Source organism: Cyclopterus lumpus, chromosome 16 (genome assembly GCF_009769545.1).
Source record: "Cyclopterus lumpus isolate fCycLum1 chromosome 16, fCycLum1.pri, whole genome shotgun sequence".
NCBI classification, from domain to species: Eukaryota; Metazoa; Chordata; class Actinopteri; order Perciformes; family Cyclopteridae; genus Cyclopterus; species Cyclopterus lumpus.
In genome coordinates, this window is record NC_046981.1 from 5,048,900 (window position 1) to 5,071,777 (window position 22,878).

The window sequence follows — 22,878 nt, forward strand, 5'->3', positions numbered from 1 at the left end:
TCCCATTTCTTCTTCCAGTGTGTGGTGTAGCATTGATAAAAGGGGAATTACTTTTGACCCGGACAATCTCTTCTCCTCTGACAGCTCAACTGTGGCATCATTAAAAGGGGACAACACTTTCAGACTTTTCTGCAATAATGTCAAGACACTGAACCCCCATTTGTTCCCATTTTACAGTTCATTACAAAGTTGGAGAAACCAATAGGAAAAAGAAGAACAAACTGTTTTAAGGAAAACCAGAGAGCAAAGGATCTGATCTCTTACCGTCTATGTATCTTTCATACACTTTTATTCAAATTGTATTTGTAATGGCAAGGTTACAGATGGGTGTACCTGAGAAAACAGGAAAAATTATGAGGCAGGCCAACTGCTGTATTTTTTTCCTCCTTTTCACATGTCAAAAAGTACAAAGTAGGCTTATCTAATGAGGTAAAATGCGAATATACAAAATTATAGCTATCTTAATTCACACTCTCCTATTTCATTATTATGTTTAAATCAACATATTTGGTTTCATAACTTGGTATAAAAAAAACAGTTTAGCTGTTTAATTCTTATTGTGGCCTACGTTAAAGACGAGACTATTGCAAATGGCGGCCCTGCTCAGGTAAGAGGGACTACCACAGGCTAACTGAACAGACAGCAGATGGAAATTAGTCTCTCTGGCTCACTTACAGTGTTACTGTTTGATTGGTGTGCATTGTCCCTGCAAAATAGACCGCAATTAAAAAAAAGTAACATTTATTTAGCATGAAAACAACTCATTAAAACATCCAGATGATTCACTTAATTATGAATAAATATTTTACGATGTGCAGAAGTCAGAAAACACCTGGTGATGCACTGCTATGCTATCATATCAGTCTTAATCCAATACTCACACAATCTGCTTGGTAAACATTGGTCCGCAATTTATTCATATGGTAATTGGTGCACTTGACATGTTACTAAGCAGAGAAACAAATAATAAATTAAGAGGAAGGCAAACATGGCTTCTTCACTCAAACTCTTTTCAAACTACAAGAAGACCAGAATCTCGAGGCGAAACCACAGCGCTGCACTGTCACCTACTGGGCATAGGTTAAAATACACTTCTGAGGAAGTTGGTATTATCGATCCTTCTATTTCCGCACGGTTATTGTCGACTAAGACAGTACTAATGAAAGTTCAGGAAATTACCAAATATCACAGAAATTCCTCATATCAAATAAACAATCTCAGACAGTGTGGATGCTCTCAGTTCAGGGGTCAAGCTGGTAAACAGTTTAAAGACAATCTCAGGGAAACCAATCTACAGACAAACACTCCAAATACTCATATACTGATGTACAGCACTATAGTACAATCTAATATTTTAGAGTAAAACAATAAAAATGTCCAGTAAATGGGACAGTCTTGCTTGGGGAACAATATTCCATACAATACAAACTATAGCCCTGAACATTATAAACTCTCTATTTTCTCCACAAACATACTTTCAGAATGTTTGTGTAAACATTTTTTTGGGGTTGTTTTGCACACTGCAAACCTTCAAAGATGTAAATATTTTTTCATATATTTTTTCAAACTTTAAGCCTTGGGACCCAACTATTTTTGCATGACTGATAATCCAAATGGTGTGACCCACCACGCCAAGGTTACATTCTCAGAAGGATCAATGCAGTGTTCTCACTGTGGGACTCACATCCACCTGGCTTCCTTTCCATCAGCATTTACATATCACAAAATTAATCATTTGCTGGATTTATTGGTTCCACGTGCTGCAAAATTGTTCCCCCCGATAACTGCTAACATCAATCTAGCAATCAGCCCTTGTTATGCACTATCTAATGGAAGTTAAGAGGACAAGACTAGTAATGATAATAGTGAATATTGTTACGCATCTCAATCTGCAAAACAATAGTTATGACAACCAATGCACATGCAGTATTATTTGTAACACTGTATAACTCGATTCATACATCGTATACATACATAGCAGTGTGTCATCCTCAAGTTGGCACTTGTTTTTCACAGGCCCTCAATAAAGACAATAATGTGTTTTGTTAAAGTCATTAAAAGCCATAGCATAAGATGTGAAAACACTATTAATGTTAAAAGAAACTCGAGAAAAAAGGCATTTCAAAATGTCGTAAAATATCAGAATAGTATGTGAAAAAAACTATAGTGAGTCAAACTATATCTTACAAGTCTCAGTATGGTATGTTAAACAAGTCTGAGTATAATGTCTTATTATATTATTATGCCATCTTCCTGTATTCTGTTTGATGCTGCCTGTATCAATAACTCAGCGCAAAATTCAAGTAGAATTATTTAATCCAACTACTTCTTTCCCTTTTTATATTCATTCAAAATTGTCATAATTTTGAAGATTTATTTCCTTTTTTTTTCCATGGCTGTTCTTGAATTCAGTTTTATTGTTTGGAATGAGCAACTACCAAGCCTAGTCCTGGCTGTTTGATGTCCGGACAGGAAAATAAGACGGATGAAATAAGACTTCAGGCTAACCCAGCAACAGGAGGTCAGTGACTACATCTTTTCAGAGAGCTGGCTTCATTGTGGCTTCCCGAGTCAAGGTGCACTGGACAGAGGACGAGGGGGTGGACTCTGCGTTTACATCAATGTTGCTTGGTGCTCAAACAGTCGAAGTTCAACGACAATGTTTTCTTAGACTTTCTCACAAACAGACCCCAGGCAGTCTTCATGTTTGAGCTTTTCACGGGAGCCCCCCAGGGCTGTGTGCTCAGCCCTCTCCTGTTCACTCTGTACACAATACCACGGGACAGCAGAGGCAGCCCTTTTTTTTGCATGGCTTTTCTTGAATTCAGTTTTATTGTTTGTATATATTTTTTATTTTGGAAATATTGGAAAATTGTGTATTTGTGTATTGTTTATCATATGCTCTACATCTTTAATCTTTTACATTTTTGCTGTGCTGCAATAATTAAATCTAAAGGACAGCACAACACATTATAATGGATAATTATAACCCAATAATACAGCTCTAAATAAAGAATACAAATGCATAGAGACAAAAAAATCATAGTTTCTTTGTTTGTGAAAGAGGAATAGACCAACAATTCTTATTTTTGGATTTGAAAAAATAATTCCCTCTACATTGCATCTGTCCCTCTATGTGCCTTTAGGAATTGACATTCCACACAATAACCACAGTGAAACGAGGGTCCTGTAAAAGCCCATATTTTAACCATCATCCAAATGTACAGTTTTGTCTTAAAAAACAGGCAATATGACCTTGTCATACCGTGACCTTGTGTTTTACAGATCAAACTAATAAAAAAAATATATATATTTTTGAATAAAGTGAATGGACAGGCCATTACCGTTGACTGTAATCAGGGGCTAAGAATTAATCTAATACTGAATCCTCATCTGTATTTATAGAACGCATGACTTTGTCCTCAGGGATTAGGATGCTCAGAAGACTGAGCAGCACAGCGTGTTGATTGTGTGTCTGTGTGCGTGTAGGTGTGTGTGTCTATTCCTGTAATCTTGATTTTAGTACACTGAAGGGAAGGGACAGCTGGATTTGCACTACTCTTTCAGTAATATACTGGGAACAGAACCTGTAACGTGTCATGGCCTGTTTGAGCTATCGTTGTGTCCAGATAGAGATATTTCATACTCTCATCAGTGGTTTGGTTTTGTTAAGACCACGACACCCACTTCAGTCTTTTGTCGTGACCCTGATATATTGAAAATCTTTTAATGAGGATTTAAAAAGAGATCCAAACATTAGGCGGACTACAGTAGACTTTATTCAAATAAACTCACAGCCAAGCCAACGAGAAAAAACTTTGCAGTAACAGAGTCACACTTTGACACCTCATGAATTAACAACACGGTTTGGTGACGTCTAACCACACATTTACATATTTCCTGATGGACATATGGTACTGTGTGTGTATATATATATATATGTATTTATTGTGGATGTGGACAACTAGCAGGAAAGTTGAGGCTACGAAGTCAACAAGTCGTAGATGATGTGAAGGATCCTAGATTCCTGGTACACACAATGTTGTCCTGGAATGATCTTATGTGCAGTCAGGCGATATAAAATATATGCACCACTTAGATTTTAAACTCTATTTGATAATCAATTCATCTCTGAACACAGAAACATAATTATACACTATAGGGTGATTATGTTAAGACTGTGTCGCTAATAAATTCCATGTATAACTGATTGGGAATAAGCTTAATAGATAAACACACTGTAGACCCCCAAGTAGCACCATTTCATGCTCATGCAATGGATTTACGGATAAAGAGCGATTGTCTTGTACAGTTTTGGGAAATACTGGACCTCTGTGCTTAAAACACTATATGAAGTTATAGGAATTATTTATCCAAACATATGCCTGCCATTATATATTAACCACCACTAATTCACCTCATGACCTCTATATTAATAATAAATTAATGCACAATTGGTTTGCCTTATTCCTAGGAGCAATGTTTGGATTCTCGAACTTTAGAATCTATGAAGCCCTGTTGCACACCCACCCAGAGAACAACACCCATCAATTCATTCACAGACACACAATGTGCACTAAATTCACCCAAAACCAACCCATGTTTTGTTTTTCCACCCAGAGAACAATACCCACAAATTCATTCACACATACAATGTGCGATAAATTCACCCCAAACCAACTCATGTTTTTTTTCCCCCGTAGAAAACACAGAAGTGGCGTAGACAGAAATGATAGGTCCGCAGCGGGATGATTGCATTACATAATCATTAAAAAGTTAGCGAAAAAAGCAAAGTCAAGGAAGGGAGAAGTTGCAGATCGAAAAAAAAGCTAATATCCGGAACCTGCATTCTTTTCTTTTCATATACGTTTTGTAACAAGATATTTTCACACGCATTGACCCAACAAGATAATGACCACTGTTTACTATAACATGGCTGCGGACAGAAAGATACCTTGCTGCTGCTTGTTCATTCCCTTTATGACATTTGACATTTACAACATGGAACTCTGAGTTGGTGTCCTCACATCGGTCCTACTTTTTGCATTAGGGTGGACAGCCCCTTTCCAGCCTTTTGGTCAATGATTCTCTTGCAACAGCTCACAGGACAGCTGCGTGATGTGCCTCCATGCATGTTGGATGTGTCTCGAGTCGGTGCTGGGTGCGCAGATAGCGAAGCGCAGGACAAAGATGCCGGAGAGCTGGCAAGGCACCAGGTGGATCTCTCTGCTATTGGTGATCCTTTTTAGCAGGAGCTGGTTCAAATCATTGGAGCCCTGAGAGGAGAAAGATAAAAGGTTACAAAAATAAAGCTCACCTTGTTTAGATATTCAACAGACAGGATTGCTATTGGTCATAGTGCATTGTGTAGTGTTTCCTAACTAGAAGTTCTATATTCACCCCGAACTGTGTTGTCACCCATGTTTAGGAATGAGCCGATTAGTTTATTCCATTCATGCCATGATTTTTTTTTTTTAAATGACTCACACTACAACATTTTCTTCGTCGCTTCATAGCTCACCTGTAATTGAGTTGCAGATGACTATTTAGCCATTTGAAGGGTAGGTCATATGTGTAAGAAATACTGGGCCAGTACAATAGATACATATTTGGTGTCATTTTATGACAAACATTATTAAAATGAACTATAGACCTCAGCCAATGTAAACTATAATGTACCAAAAAGTACGAGGGAATCATTTTGTACAATTCTGCTGCTGCAGTTGAACCTCGCATGTCAGATCTATGTGTGCATCATATCGCAGTTCTTTAATGTTGGATGATTGTACCTTGAGTCTGAAGCAAACCAGTCCCATGACGACCTCGGCACAGATCTCAAACCTCTTGTCCGCTCGCACGAGACTCTCAAATTCTTTGGCCAGGGCCACTTGCTGCAAAGAAAAAACATAAATAATGTACTATGACTCATACGCCGTTTGTAAAATGTAGTGTGGATGTAGATAAAGGTACCCACATGTTTTAATTAGTCTGCAGAGATTAAAACCAATCATTTCTATGATTCTCACTAGGTGGCAGTGCTGTATCATTACCAAAGAGCCAAAGAGATCAGAGGACATTTTCAACTGATTCAGTCTGTACCTCTCTAGACTGTATCCCCCGTCTATGAATTAAATGTAACCATCTGTAATTGTTGATAGCAGAACACATTAGATTGATAGAGCATATTAAGGGATAGTCGTACACACCGTGGTAGAAAGCACTGCCTATAGGCTACGTTCAAAATCAAGACTCTGCAACATGAAATAGTCTGAATCAAAATCTGTTCCCAGGAAATGTAAGTGCAGTCCTTTTAAATTTCAAATGACAATGTGCGATCAAACAAGCTCTGACAAACACATTTATCTGCTTATGATCAAATGGCCCACCTGGACATTGAAGGCATAGTAAAACACTAAGAATCGCTTTTGTCTTCTTAGCCTGAAATGAGCTCTTCATATCTACATAGAGAGCGTGTCCTCTTCACTGAGTCCTCCGTGTTGCACCGCCATTTCTCCAAAGTAGCCCAGTACAGAAAAAACTATTATTACATGTCATTTAGCTGACGCTTTTATCCAAAGCGACTTACAATAAGTGTATTCAACCATGAGTAAAAACTCCGAACAATGTACCTGAAGGCCACCATAGTTCTTCGACACACTTGTGTCGGTAACGTGAGCCTCAAAGTGCAAAACCGTGGTATCGAATCCATTGCTCTTAAAGTAGTATTATTATTAGGTTGGCTTCTGAACGAGGCGAACAGTGTTACCATGGTTTTGCACTCAGCAGCTCATGATACGACAGTCTTGGGAGGGGAGATATGAACAAAGGGGTAGTCAGCGGGTTGCAACCGGCAACCACACCGCCAGATGCCACCAAATCGTTACATACTGTCCCATTAAGGGAAAAGATACATGGTGGATCATTCAGTTGGACTCCTACCTTGCGTATATAAGCCTGCAGGCCTTGGATTCCATAGGAACGGAAGACAAACCACATCTTTAGTGAGCGAAATCTTCTTCCAAGTGGAATCTGCCAATGCTACAGGATGGAGGAGGAAGCGAGTAAGAGAGTGGTTATAGTTTTAAGTTCGGCAAATTTGAAGCCAACTGTGATTATTTGATTACTAGCTAATTGTAGAAACTAAATTAATATTGATTCATCTTACCCTATAATCTGTGATAATCCCTGTTGAAAGAAGAAACAGTTCAGGAATCAGTAAAAACAAATGTCACATCACAAAGGAGTAATGAAGATTGTGAATGGTGCGTCATCGAGCTATTCTAGGGTCAGTCTGCATTCTCGTCTTTAGATTATCATACTGAAAGCAGATAGTAAAGCAACGGAAGAGAACCTGCACCGATGAAGGCGAATCACCAACGCTCTGACATTGAACATTTGCAGCTTACATTTTGATTACGAAACAAGCTGCAAATCCACATGTGGATGGACATCAGACAGCTGCACCCTGCATACCCACACCCTCCCACTGGTTCTCCAACACACTCTGCGGGCCCTTGCTTTGATCTGACTCGCCCATATCCCAAGGCCCTGTGAGGCTGACTGGCTGGCTGGCTAGCTATCGACTCTAGCTTCCCGAAAACGTTGGGCCAACCGTAATTCGGACCAGGTAGTCTTCCTTTTATGGGGGTCGCTCCTCCTAGTTTGAACCACCGGTCAGTATCCTGGCTAGGCTAATGTTAGCATTCAGTAGCCAATCAGAGGCAGAGTAAGGGTAGGTATTCCTGCAAGGCATACTGTTTAGGCGGGCCCTCACGGATCACAAATACATTAAATTAGCTAAACTACAGGTAGAAAATAATTACAGAACTGTATCACAAAAGACAAACTGTTTACACACACACACTTTTCACTAGCCTCAAACCTTGTTGACAGAATGCATTCCCTATACCCAAGTCGAAACACTGAGAAATCTCCTCAAGCTCCAGAGCACTCTCACACACATACCTGTCTAATTGTCACACATTTATCTTGATGCCTGTGTTTATCTGGTTTAGGCTACACTACACTGGTACACTAACCACCTTCCTCACGATGTGAACAGTAAACAAGTTCACAACTGTTCATTTTTGCCACTATGTTATGCAATAGACCCCAGATTTATCCGACCTGATCTGTGATCATGAATTCAAATACTTAAGTGAAATGACTCAACCTGACTCCTGGTTTTCGTGTTTCAGGTAGAGTGGGTCCACATTGAAGGCTCCAATGATGTCCTCTCTCTTCTTCACCCTGTTGATTAGATTCGATTCAACTTCAAACTCATTGCAATGAGCACAGATACTAAGACAATAAAACTAATAGTTAATAGGGGTTGAAAAAAAATCTTTACACCATATATTACATAACCATTTAAAATAAATACCAGATATAAAACCTTTAGATATAAAACATTTTCCTTCCACACAACATTTTTCCTTGAGGTTTGAAACCCATCTGTCTCCTTTTGCAGAGCATTTGTTCAATGCTGACAAAATGGGCATCGGGGAGGCGTAGCTCTATTTCTACTGTAAAAATGTAATGTAGATGGACTACTCTTTGTTACTTCATGGGACCATGAGAGCCTCGTGGTAAATTGTTAAATGAAAAAATATTTTAAATATCATAAATTAATTCCATACAATGCATGTCTCCTCCTCCAAAACAAAATGTTGCTCTGCCATCCTGTTGACATGCTATTGTTTCTCCAGTGTGTGAAAAGCTTCTTTAAATACTTTAATGACTCGTGAAGAACAAAAACCACACCACACATTTCTAATAGCAATCTCCACTACCAGTTTGCTTGAGAAACAGGTAAACAAATGTGATACATTTTTGTGATTTAGACACACTTAATTTTTTTCATATTTCATGTATTGAATGTTCAAACATTCCCTGCTTACTCATCACGCTTGAATGAGAGTTTGCCAATTGGGCACTGAAACTTACGACCAGTTTGGTCTCACACAGTATATTAAAATGCATAACTTACCACATTGTAGAGCAGTCAAAGTTGACTAAAAGCCATTTGTGTGGGCTGAAGTTGAAAGAGTCTGCAAACTTTAAAAGAAACAATAATGAAGTAATGATAATGATTCTCTAGAATAAAAAAGGTATGATGCAAAAAAAAAATATCAGTAGCTTTCAGTCAAGTCTGCATATTCTGCTGTATATTTTTTACCAAGATCTAAGAAGTTGCCAAGAAGAAATAGAAATGGAATAATTGTTCATGAAAGTGCTAATATTTTCTAATGTTTCAGCACAGCTTGAACAATGTGTTTTGGCCAACACACACTCAATAATACATCTTAATTTTCCATTACTGATGCAGAGACAACCTTTTCACCAACAGCATTATCTGGACTAAAGCAGACACGATTTATTTGAAATGCAAAAGAGGAACATCCAGCCAACAGCTCACAGAGCACAAGAAAAATAACCCTTTCCTGGCCGAGGTTTAATCAAAGGGAGAAAAACCTTTCCTTATCATCCGTTTGTTGGCTATCTCTTGTAATATCCGTTTCTCTACCTCCACAAATGCAATAACACAGCGTAAAGAGACAATGTGAGACAGACTCCTGGCTGACAGTTGCCATATTGACTGATTTAACCTTTTGAAAACCAATCTATTGTTTAGGTTTCTGCTTGAAACTAAAAACGATGTATCTCAGCAACCACAAAGGCTATTTGATTAATGTGTTATAATAAAAGGCAACCCATGTGTGCTTTTGTTCAAATGTGTAAATATTAGTATATTTGTTACTGGTTAAGAGTACAAAAAGATGAAAGAATTGAATTTTCAGGTTTGCCTAGGGAAAAAAAGCACTTTCTGTCAGGATATGTAGTGTTGTGTCGTGTCGTGTGTCGTGTTTCCTGTTTTATTTTGAAGTCCTTGTCTCTCGTGTCCTCTGTTTCTCTGCACTTCCTGTCCCTGTGATTGTCTGCCCTGTCCCTGATTGTTTCCTCCTGTCTCCAATCACCTGCACCAGCCCTCTGTATTTAAGTCCCGTTCGTGTCATTCCCCTTGGTCGGTTCGGCTTGTCTAGATCATGTGTGTGAGCCTGTTTTGTTTGAATCCTGTTGAGCATTAAAGTAGCCTTTTCCAGTGTTGACGGTGTTTGGGTCCAGTGTCCTGCAGCTGCGCACATAACACTTTCAGGATGATTATCTCTTCGAAGGATGCAGAGAAAAGGTCACAGAGATCATAGCAACATATGTGAACAGTCTCTCTGCAAAGTTTGACTTTGCAAAAGTAAAGCAGAACAAAGATAGAGAGGTTTTAGTACAGATTAATTAGGCAAAATGGGCATTTGGGCACCATCTGTGCAACATTTGTGACTGCAAAGCGCTAAAGCGATTCATGTTGCTGTGTTCTTTAGGTCATATCTCGGTGATGCTTTGGTGCAGAAGGATTTTCTAAAGATGTTTAGAATCCTCTTGATCTTTGCTATCTGTCTATTTCTGATAGCACCGAGCTACGAGTTGCTAGTTCCGAAAACGTGCTGTGGGCTGACAAAATGATGATTATGATATTTTAATAATTTTTTCAGTTGGTGTTTGAGTTGTGTGGAAATGGCTTACTGATTCTTGTAGCCCAAGTTTTCTGTTTAATTTTATGTATAACATCAATATATTTGCTCATATTTATTGTAGTGTTTTACACAGTCTAACTATAATATAAACCATGGCCCCCTAATTGGTTTATTGCACAACCGTGTCAAAACTCTGTTGTGTTAAAGTGTTCATGCACTGTGTGAACATGAATGCGTGTTTTTAAACACCTCAATGCCATTCAACAAAGGCCGAAATTCAGGACAGATGAATGCACTCCCTGCATATGCTGCATCAATGTGCATCCACACATTTTCCTTATTACCTGGAACACACACAAAACAGAGGGGTTATTAACATCCGTAAAATGATTACTTCTGGCAATACAAGCACTGATTTCTACAAACATATATTCATAACACATCAATCTATTAATTGAAGTTATCTGATTTTAGGTAGGTATTATTCAGGATCATTACATATACCATGACACCCTTATGATTTGGATGTTCCTTCTAAATACCCTAGCCTCAAATCAAAGTGTGTGTTGTAAAGCTAATACAGCTAATAGGGCATGACAATGCTTTTCCTCTTGTAAAACAAAAACAAAAAGTGTATTCTGATGCAAATGTTAACTCACAGATTGGCCCCAGTTCGGTAATATTGTCAAAAGCACAGGATGCCGTGGTACCAAGGGTCGCACAGAACTGAAAGACACCAACATACAAATCATCAACACCCTAAAGTGCTGGGTTACCCGTGCCATGTTCTTTCTTTCTCAATGTCACAGATTGGATCTTAACAAGGTTGAAAAAACAATAAAATACAAATTCACAGTTATTGCAGCTACTGTAACAAATGGTTTTCGTACAAACACAGATACAATTAGTTTATTCAAAAGGTAGATCCGGTCGTCACTTATGATACACACAGATGATTCCAATCTGCTGGACCATTGTAGCCTCCTGAATATATTATTCACAGGAATTATTGTCCTTAACCAGATACTTTAGGTTCAACACAAACAATGTTATCCTTCAGCAGAAGCCTTAGGGTGTGCACAGCAGCATCACACATATTGTATCATTGTATTTGACTGAGCAGGTGTGTAAGTGTATAGCAACAGAAAGTAATGACTGATGAAAGTAAAAAATGTATCATATCTAATGATGGAGTTGATTTTTGTGTCTGTCTTTGTGCAATAGCTTTGTGATAGTCGGCTGCATGGATGCAGATTTGTGTCTTCTTACGTAGAAAGGGATGAGTCCAGCTGCTTTGTCCTCCTCCAGCATCTTCTTAAGCATGCTTCCTCTGACAGCATAGGTGCTATCTGTGGGAACCATCCTAATGGTCACGTCTCCAATCAGAGAAGCACGCTCCACTGAGGAATGAGCCTTCGGAAAGATATGCAACATATGTGAAATATCTGCGGTTGCTAAGAAGACAAATCTTAACAGCTTATTTCTTATTCATGGTTAATGAATGATTTTATATGGTTATATTGTGGAGATAAGCCTGCACTAATTATCTACAATATAATACTAAGCAGAAAGAAATACACACAAGACACAAGGCATGTGCACCCAGAGATTAGATTTGAATGGTGTTCTTCAGTAGAAACACCATCAACTGTTCTCCCTATAAAAGGTCTGTGTGGCCCTCAGGCGACTTCCTAACCCAATCACAGTCAGCCTGGTATTAAACCTGACCAGAGCTAGCTACTGCCTGAATGACTCTCTGTCTCACAAAATCACTGAATAACTATGTCATTGTTACTGAACCTTGTTGACTGAGACAATATCTGAGGAAGTATTAAAAACGCATGAGTCAAGTCAAAAATGTGGATCGAATTAGAATGAGACTTAGCTTAGCCTTTGCATTAACCATGGCAAAAGTGAGATTGTAAATATTTCTTTGTGCTTACTTGCTCAGAGGTGTACGCCACCAGTTTGGATCGGATTTCACCTTCTGATAATTCGGAGTTGGCGGCTCGAATCCTTCTGAGTGTTTTACAGCGGGCAGCGAGCAAGGCCATCAGGGTTGCCTCACTGGCTGATCCCTGTTGGAGAATGAGAGGGAATTTGTAAAGCACTGCCTCTCCACTGTTTAAACCAGACTTAATAGTTTCCTGTATTTTCATAATCCTACTTTTGGTATAATTTGATACAGAGTACAGGTTGTTGCATCTTATTAATGTACCGTTGCATTGGGAGCAGCTGAGTGGATCTAGATATATATCTGAGAAGGAATGGAAGAAGAAAAGAAGAAAAGTATTGTAAATGTAGTGGGGAACGCTCCCCAGAGAAGGAAGGGTAGGGTTTTGAATGCAGCCCTCAGACTGGCTCCTCCCCAATCAGCGCCAGCATATAAAAAGGCACCTGTTGTCATTGCCTCACTCCCTTTTGGCCCCTGTCCTTGCCATGTGGTAGCTCTTGGTGAGTTTCAGACATTCTTTTATTGTCATGCCATCTGACTACTTACTCCATATGTGAGGTGGTAAGTGGTCACAATCTTTGTATTATTTTGGAGCATGGAGTTACCTTTTGATCTCTGTTTATAAGTGAAGGCGAGATGAAGCTTTCCATCCAATTGGTTCACTCATGGGCCGAAGCTTCATGATGCTTAATTTGCTGTACTGTACCATCAAGTGGACAATAAATGTAAAACAGGCAGAGTGACACCATGACTTTGGTGTGTGTGAAGCTTTGAATTGAATAAATGAACAAATGATGTTTATGATGCCAATACATACATTATGAACTTATTACTATGGTGTCTGTCTTTTTAATACAATGGCGGGGTCAAAATGGAAAGTGGAAACAAATTGGGGAGACTGTGCTTATGTTACTATGGACAACATTTTATTAATATTTATATACTTCTGGTTTGTTTTACTAAACACTAGGAATGGGCGGATGAAGCCTTTTGAAGCATTGAGGCTTTCTTCCCATTTGTACCGAAAAGGATTCGAAGCTTCACTTTGAAGAAGAACAGCGATATCTGGTGGCAGACTGAAATTAATAATAATAATAATCCATTTAATTTATATAGTGCTTTTCTAGATACTCAAAGACACTTTACATTATACACCATAGACACAGCTACGGGGAGCAATGCAGGGTTAAGTATCTTGCTCAAGGACACATCGACTAAGGCGGGGATTGAACTGCCAACCTCTTGATTGAAAGACGGGCATGCTAACCACTGACCCACAGTCACCCGTCAAAATTAAAGCAGCCATTTGACAGTGTGTAGAAACACTATCAAAACACCTCAATGTTTCAATCTCACATTTCTGCAGTAAAAGTCAATGAAAGCTGCATGTTAATTCATAGATTTGATGTTGTATACAACCGTTATCGATGTTGTTTTTTACATTGCAATAAAACTAAATGCTGGTCAATAATATGAAATGACGTGTTCGGAGTGCTCAATTTCTCTGCACTGATCACAGGCTTGTCGTGGCGACTCTTGGGCTGCGACTCAAGTCCGCGAGGTCGTCGGCTTCCAGGCAAACTCGCTTGGATGTTGGTAGGCTCCGGGACGAGGGGGTAGCTGAGGAGTTTGCCCCCCAGACTTGGGGACGGTCTTGGAGGGCTGGGTGCTCCGGGGTGGCCCTGAGGAACAGTTGACAAGCTTCAAGACTAAAACTCTGGAAGTGGCGGCCGAGTGCCTTGGAGTTTCGCATGGGTCGAGGAGGTTTTTTTTTTCTCTGCGGCTGATCGGAAGAGTCTAAGATCAGAGCCCGCTGGGCCGAATACTTTGAGCGTCTTTACCAGGCAGACGCTCCGTCTCGTGGATTGGACGATATGGATGCTGTGCCTCTGCCTGCGGACCCCCCGATCAACTGTGTGCCACCTTCGCTTGCTGAAACGTGAGCTGTGGTCAAGCAGTTGAAAGGGGGTAAGGTATCCATTCTGAACCCCTCAAGGCTGGAGGTGATCCGGCACTCGTGTCCTTGCATGCAGTCCTGTGCTCTGTTTAGAGTACGGAGATCTTCCGAACTGACTAGTTCCCCTGACTAGTTCCCCGACGATCACCCTTCCCAAGGCCCCTCTCTGGAAGGGGAAGGGTGATCGCCGGGATTGCAACAACTACAGGGGTGTGACGCTGCTCTCTGTACCAGGCAAGGTTCTGGCGAGGATAATTCTGAACAGGATTCGCCAGCACCTGCTCGCGCACCAGCGCCCAGAGCAGTCTGGCTTTACACCCAAGAGATCAACGATAGACCGTATTCTAGCGCTTCGGGTCCTCAGTGAGCGCCCGCATGAGTTTCTGTGTGGCCTGCTTGCAGCCTACGTTCATCTCCGTAAGGCGTTTGACTCGTTGAACCGGGCTGCTTTGTGGCGGATCCTTGAGCTGCGCGGAGTTCCCCCAAAGCTGCTAACCCTGGTATCTTTTTCAGGCAGGCCTATGCCTGACGTGTTCCCCTCTGGGTTGCTCTGCTGCAGACTGTTCTGCTTTTAACTGTGCTGCTTTTTAAATTGTGTCCGATTTTTAAATATGTTGTACGGCGACCTTGAGTGCCTTGAAAGGCGCCTTATAAAACAAATGTGTTATTATTATTATTATTATTATTATATCAAATCTGTACTCCGGGGCTGTGAGCGCGGTGAGGTGTGGAGACAGTATCTTTGACTTCTTCCCAGTAAGTGCGTCAGGGATGCGTCCTAGCACCCACACTGTTCAACGCGTGCATGGACTGGATACTTGGGAGGATGTCGGTGGCAAGTGGCTGCGGGGTTTCGTTTGGTAATGACAGATTTTCAGATCTGGACTTTGCCGACGATGCAGTCATCTTCGCAGAGTCATTAGATGTTCTCACTGGGGCCCTCGTGTCGCTGGGTGAGGAGTCAGAACCGCGGGGACTGCGTATCTCCTGGATCAAGACCAAGGTTCAGGCTTTCAATGATGTCTTGGATGCGACTGTCGAGTCTGTTCCTGTGTGTGGCGAGAATGTTAAGTTCACGGAGACATTCACTTACCTAGGCAGTGTTGTCCATGTCTCTGTTACTTCGGTGGGATGGGGCTGGGATGAGTGTCCGCCTTGAGGATGGCCATACGGAGACCCTGGGAGAACCGTCGGAAGGTGAACGCAGCAACGTGCTGCCTTGGCGCATGCCCCCATACCTGACCTGATCTGGATCAACACCCCTTATCCTTAAGAGCAATTGCAGTTTCTCTTCAGCTAGGAACTTTTGCAACAGGTTTCCAAAGCTTATTGGTGGTTGGTGGGGGAAATCAACGTGAGCTGGTGGACTTTAAATAAAGGCTGCCAGGTTAAAAAAAAAAGGAGAAGCCTACATATTTCTCCATCGATCCTACTTGGATCTTTGTCACAGCAGAATGGTTGAAAAATGTAAACCACTCATATTTATACATTATGCCCACAAACAGGCAATCATATTGAGCCCCATGAGGGTCACCGCAAGATATTTTGCGTTCCCTCGCAATATCTTTTGCATTCTCATGCAAATAATTGTGTGTTCTTTCACAATACTTTGTGCTACTTTTTGTGACGAGGCCTTAAGGGAGGGCGAAATGAAAGGGAACCAACAACGGGACTTACACCCCAAGAAATATAAGTTTAACAACCCCAATATATAGTTTGAGAAGTGTTAAGAACACAGATTTGTTACTGATATTTGGCCAGAGACGTGTTTAGTAGAGATGGGAAAACGATACCAGAGCTCCGAAGCTTGAGTCAGTCTACTGAACCGCCGTGTGTCGACTCCAAGTATCTGAGCTTGTATCAAATGACAACGGTCACGTTACTGATGACGTCCGAAGCGTCGAACGTCACAGGTGCTTCACGTTTCATTGGTTTTACATGTTTGAACGTTTTGGTGCCTAATGCTGCATTCACACCAAAAGCGTTGTGAATATTCGCAACGCTTTTGGTGTGAACGCAGCATAACTCTGCTACATACTGAGTGTCAATCAACAATGTGGGGTTTGAGAGAGGAGATTGATAGAGAGAATTGTGAGTTATGGTGAGTATTGGAGGAAAACTGTGTTCACCAGTATCTGTTGGCATACAACTTTAAGGCCTTAATATACAGAAAATGTCCATATTGCAAGTGTTCCTCTATTGTCTAGTGGGTAACACATACGCATGATAGACTTTTCCGTTCTGAGAGGGGGGAGGGGGTCGAATCCCATCACGAACACGTCATTTCATATTATTGACCAGCAGTCTCCAACGACCATCCACAAGAACATGGTCGATCTCCTTTGCCACGGTGCCAGTGTTTGAATTCCAAGTCCAGCGTCGTGGCTTAGAGCGCTCGAACCAAGATCCAGCGATCCTAAGCCCTCGACCTTTAGCAAAGTCAAGGAGCATAGAGGTGCTTTCATCCCTTAGCCCAGAGCCATGGGGACCGACACATGTTTCGTAGCCAACTGTGTCAGTACCGCATTGAAGTCTCCCAGGACAAGGAGGGTGTCCGTGGACAACCATCAATCACCGAATTGAGTTTGGAGTAGAATGCCTCCTTCACGGAAACATTACTCACCCCGGTCGGAGCATACACAGAGACCAGAGATATCACCCCTAAGGAATGGGTAATTCTCAGCATCATGATACGCTTGTTGACAGGAGTGACCTCCACCACCATCGGAGCCAACCGATCGGCAACGGCCACAGCTACTCCCTGGGTATGGTAGCCATCGGAGCGGCCAGACCAGTAGTAGGTGTATCTATCCACACTGATCTCACCACTTCCAGGCCGCCTCACCTCAGAGAGAGCCGATATGCCAATGCCCAACCTGATCAGCTCCGAAGATAACAGAGGCAGGTGATCGTCACTCCGAAGTGACAGGACGTTCCAAGTGCCCACCCGGACGGACCGCCTCAGGTTCAACCGAAAGAAACGCCGGCCTGCGGACGACACCTCTGCACCACCCGGGCAACGCACCCCTGAATCCAAACCAACCCGGTCGCTCCGTGGTTTCCCCCCAGTCGGGCGATGAGGGTCCCGAGGCGAGCTTTGCCCCGTCGCCTTCATGTGTCGCGCAGCCCGACGACGACAGGCGGGAAGTCTCAGTGACTCACATGTGGGTGTAACAAGGGAAATCTATTGTCACCAGAAGGTTCTTTTTGAACCTGCTATAAGGTTTATAATAATAGTCTTGCTACATATTGAAAAGGCAATTTCCTGCCAATTTTCAGCTGAATCAGGGAGAGAAAATGACGACAAATGTAAATTGGGCTGCACGGTGGTGTAGTGGCTAGCACTGTCGCCTCACAGCAAGAGGGCCGCGGGTTCAATTCCCGGTCGGAGCGGTCCTTCTGTGTGGAGTTTGCATGTTCTCCCCGTGGCAGCGTGGGTTCTCTCCGGGCTCTCCGGCTTCCTCCCAGAGTCCAAAGACATGCTGCAGGTTAATTGATCTCTAAATTGCCCATAGGTGTGAATGTGAGAGTGAATGGTTGTATGTCCCTACATGTGCCCTCGATGGACTGGCGGCCTGTCCAGGGTGTCCCCTGCCTTCGCCCTATGTCAGCTGGGATAGGCTCCAAAGCCCCGCGACCCTAATGAGGATAAGCGGTATTGAAAATGGATGGATGGATGGACAAATTAATAGTACACAAATTGCTGATGAATATGTTTTCAGGGAGACCTCAGTTGTGAGTTCCTGTAAGCCTATAAAATGTCATCCTTTGACTTAACACATGTTGAAAACCACAGAAGAGTATGAATGTTAGAAGGGTTAGTTTTACTCCTTTGGCTGCCAGAAAACCTTTCACACAAAATAAACTTACCTGGATGACACCACCTCCGCGGCCATGAGTCCCGGTTATAAAGTAGTCTGGCAGCTTTAGCATCTTCCCCAGCCAATCTAACATCACTGTCTCCAACTCTGTACAGGCTGGGCTGGCAGCCTGAAAACACATGCACACATATAAATATGAACTACATATATAATAAAATACAGTGTTGTATACAGAGACACAGCAAAGTGTTTGTTACCCAGGTGAATCCAATACAGCCAAGGCCTCCACATAGCATGTCAGCCAACATGGCAGGGTAAGAGGTAGAAGCTGGAAAGTAGGCATAAAAGTATGGACTGTTCCAGTGGGTGATCTGGAAAAAAGATTAAACATGTAAATAATTAATTAGAGAAGAAGACCGTATCTTATAGTTCGTCATTAGGAGCGAGTGCTTGCCAAAATAACTATTGTTATATATTACAGTTTTAGTAATAGTGAACAATGCTCCTCACTCTCGGTAGACCGGATACCACAGTAGGTGCTTTTCACAGACTGGCACCTCTTGAACCACAAATAAATGTAAAATGCTAAACGTAAAAGCTGTTTTTTTTTTATTGCAATAGAAACCTGTATGCGCAGCCTTCTGAGTACATTTTAAATAACTTACAACAACATTGCGTGCAATAATCTTCCACCTTATCTTCCCCTCTGTCGCTCTCTCTCTAACACACTCATGGCACTTGATTCCATTGTATCTTTCCTTGTCCTTCCTTGGTTTACAGTATAACTGTCCTATCAAAAAGTGTAGTAAAGCTTAGTAGTAAAGTTGTATATATTAATATGAAAGAAATTCCCAACTTTCGGATCAACAATACTAAATGCAACATTAATAATTTGAAGATTCTATTTCCCTTCATATAAACTATGCGATGAAATATATTCAAATCAACTGCTGCTGGGTTAAAAAGCTACTTGCATCATGGGATTTGGAAACATCTTTGCTTTATTAGTGTTATAGTAAATTACTTAAGTGATTTGAACACATGGACATATTGCCTTAATAGTAATGCCACTATTTTTTGATAAGGGAATACAGTTAACCCTGTAAGACCCCTGGTTGTAATATTACAACGTCACTTTTATCTCTCCAAAAAACACATTTGCAAAAACGTTTTTTGGGGAAAGACCACATTTACATAGTCAATGGGTCCTATTGTCTTGCCTTGTGTAGAGCATTTTATTACAGCATTAAGGTAAATCTGCACATTAGCTTGCTTCAGCCTAAACAACACACAGCATTGACTCTAGCGTTAAGGTCAGGTAAGTTTGCGCCGAGTTACGAGAGCCCAAGGCCGAACTCAGAAGGGAGCGCCCGGTCCCAGCACACACACTGCCCTTATCATTGACTAGGGCAAAGGAGAGGAAGATACACGGTGGCATCCCAGCCGTTAGTCAAGGGCACCCCATCCTGCAGACTGGATTATGCCAGCCCCGACCATGCCCCCACCCTTGCACCCCGACAACTTGCACAAACACTGATAAGAAGAAGCCGGGACGTGAGCCGGTGTGGGTGGAAAATACCCAGTGCTCCTACCGGACGACTTGGAATAAACCATGCCCCGTCTGCATAATTTTTGACTTTTAACCCAATAGGACCTCACAAGAGGAATCCTATATGAAGCTTCCGCACACTCTGTTTAAGCGCCTTTTCCTTGGACACTCAACCCTGTTGGATGTTCAATTTGGGACCGTGCACGTTTAACTGTACGGGAGCATTAACTCTGCTTTTTATTACTGAATAAATATTTAGAAATAACTTTAGTTCACCGGACTCCGTTTGCTCATTAATTGTTGGGTTGTACTCCACAACACTTGCAATGCTATTGGATCGTAAATGTGTATATAGGTCTGGCCATAAGGCCATGAACTCACTCTACCTGCAAACTTTTCTCCTTGTTTCATTCAACTGGATATATCAACATTGAAGTAAGTAAATTCCATGAAATATTTTTTGGGGTGATTGTTAGAATATGTAGTTCATGTAAATACTAAGTTATTGTGGAATTAATGCATCACATTAGATTTTCAGCTTGTTATGTCATTGTTGTAATTTTACAACGTTGGGTGAAAATGGTAGCTAAAATAGCATGTGCACCTTGCACACTACATGGAGACATTCCACTTCTTGGATGTTCAGATACAGGATAAATACTTACAGAAATATAATGTATTTGATGATTCACACTTTACAAATGGGTTATTTGTTATAATTTTAAGTTTAGACCAGATTTTAATCATTCTAAATGGGTTATAACCCTATGTTATTTCTATGTTCGCAGTGAGATAGTCAACTGTTTTTTTTATCTGGACTTTGTTGGTTTGCCCAAATATCTCTTTGTTACACAAGCCAGATAATGTTTGTAGAATGCTTTAGAGGATGGTTCTTCAGGGACAAGTGTAAATGTTTTTGAATGTGGGTTTCCATGTATGGTGCATTGTTCAGGGAGAGGTGTAAATGTTTTTGATTGTGGGGGTTGCATGTATGGTGTATTGTTCAGGGAGAGGTGTACATGTTCTGGAATATGGGGATGTAAGAGTTCTGGGGGTGTTGTATTTTCCTTTTGTAAATGTAAGTAGAGAGCACATTAGGCTAGCCAGACAGTATTGTGTCCCATCAGTGCAATGTATTGCCTGAATAGGATTAATTTGCATTGTAATTAGTTATACTTGAAATTTTTTTTTTACCATTTTCTTTTTATTCCAGTTTTTATCTTTTTAAAATAAATTATGATTCATAAAAATAACTGTTGGGTGATTATTATTAATTAAATGTACTGTAGTGCTTTGTAAGCAATACACACTCCAAATTAACCATTAGTTTCCCTAAAAACGTAATTAATTAATCCTTCATTATCTGCATCAGAAGACTCTTACAACATCATCTGACTTTTAAAAAAAAGATGTAGATATTATTTCTATGCTTGGGTCTTACAGGGTTAAGCAGCTAGTGGTAGTCAGATTACTTGAATACATTTCTAAATCTATTGTCATGATTCCACAATAGGAAAGCTATGTTTTCTACACCAGTATTACTTTCGAATTGCTGACTAATCTGAATTACACTGCAGAAAAACACATGCAAATCCGTCCCACTACAATGCCAATGTGTGCATCCACAAATCAACAAAAGTATAACCTTACCCCTGGCATTATGACCCTCTCCACATCTTTGATAATGTCATCATAATTATCAGGCTCCAGTGGGGCCTCAGTGGGGATCAAGGAACGAAGATACCCCGGTTCCACGTCTGAGCTGACCGGACGCTCCTCGATGTTCTCCAGGTAGTCGGCCACATAGTCCACCATCTCCCTCCCTCTGCGCCGAAACTCTGCTGCATCCATCGTGCCACTGGAATACAGCACAGAAGCATTTATTTCTCACCTTGGTGGTGGTGTATAACTCTCCAAAATATCTAATGACAGGTGTTAAATGTTGATAATAATTTTCCAGGACTAGATTAGAAGGTACAACAATAAAGCCCAAGTATTGAACCATTGATGGGTGAAGGCATTTAAATACACTCAACACGCATCAACAAGTCTCCAACCATAAAAAAATCACACACCTGACATATTAAGCACAACATTGTGTTGAATAACGTTATTTACTCTCTGTCAATATCCGTCCTCACCTACACCTAAACATACATTTAACCCTTCTGTTACCTTGGATGATATTGAGGTCAATATAACATGCAATTTTATAATCTTCAAAAAGCTTTAGGACCCTAACCTAACATAACCATAGTAGTGTGAGAACCACTGATACTTCACATGACGTGGGGGAGGGGAAAATATGGTTCCCGTGAAGATATTGATTGGACCATGAAAGTGACACAGAGGAGAACGTGTCTGAGACTGATTGTGAGGCATCCTCCTCTGATGACATCTCACCTGCAGCCCATCCCCTCATAGTCACTCCCTATTTAGGTGCCCTCACTTGCACTTGTCCTCTGCCAGATTGTCTCGTTTTCCGACCAAGTTCTGCAGTGTTTAGTAGTTTGTTTCTCTGTTCCTGTATGTTCTGTTCCTGCTGGAAACTCAGTAAAGGATTATTATTAGTGATGGCAAGATGAAGCTTCCAGAAGCATTGAAGCTTTCCATCCAATTGGTTCACTCATGGACCGAAGCTTCATGATGCTTCATTTGCTCTACTGCGCCTTCAAGTGGACAATAAAATGTAAAACGGGCAGAGTGATTATAACGACACCATGACTTTGGTGTGTGTGAAGCTTTGAATTGAATTAGTGAACAAATGATGTTTGTGATGGAAATACATGAATTATGAACTTATTAATATGGTGTCTGTCTTCATAATACAATGGTGGGGTCAAAAGGGAAAGTGGAAACAAATTGGGGAGACTGTGCTTATGTTACTAGGGACAACATTTTATTAAATTTTTTTTTTAGCAACATGTCCACAGTGTTGGGCTTATGAAAATACCCTTTCATAGGGCACAGATAAAGCTGGGGTAGAGAGAATATTTAACAATGGTGCATACCTTATTAAGAGCTAACAGCTCAAAATGTTCATCTCCTCTTTCTTGCTGGTTCAATCG

General features: G+C 41.1%; 1 protein-coding gene across 1 annotated transcript; it reads right to left on the bottom strand.

Annotated features, from left to right (window-relative positions):
- Positions 1-3,924: 3,924 nt before the first annotated feature.
- LOC117745296 (aromatic-L-amino-acid decarboxylase-like) lies at positions 3,925-22,627 on the bottom strand. Its single transcript, XM_034553525.1, has 14 exons — positions 22,214-22,627; positions 21,461-21,668; positions 18,519-18,632; positions 18,311-18,430; positions 12,473-12,607; positions 11,799-11,942; positions 11,189-11,255; positions 10,779-10,873; positions 8,990-9,057; positions 8,174-8,250; positions 7,166-7,185; positions 6,940-7,038; positions 5,790-5,891; positions 3,925-5,276 (listed from the first exon to the last, which is right to left on the bottom strand). Exons 1-14 carry the CDS (start codon positions 22,222-22,224, stop codon positions 5,079-5,081), a joined length of 1,458 nt encoding a protein of 485 aa, XP_034409416.1. The 5' UTR covers positions 22,225-22,627; the 3' UTR covers positions 3,925-5,078.
- Between the last annotated feature and the right edge of the window lie 251 nt (positions 22,628-22,878).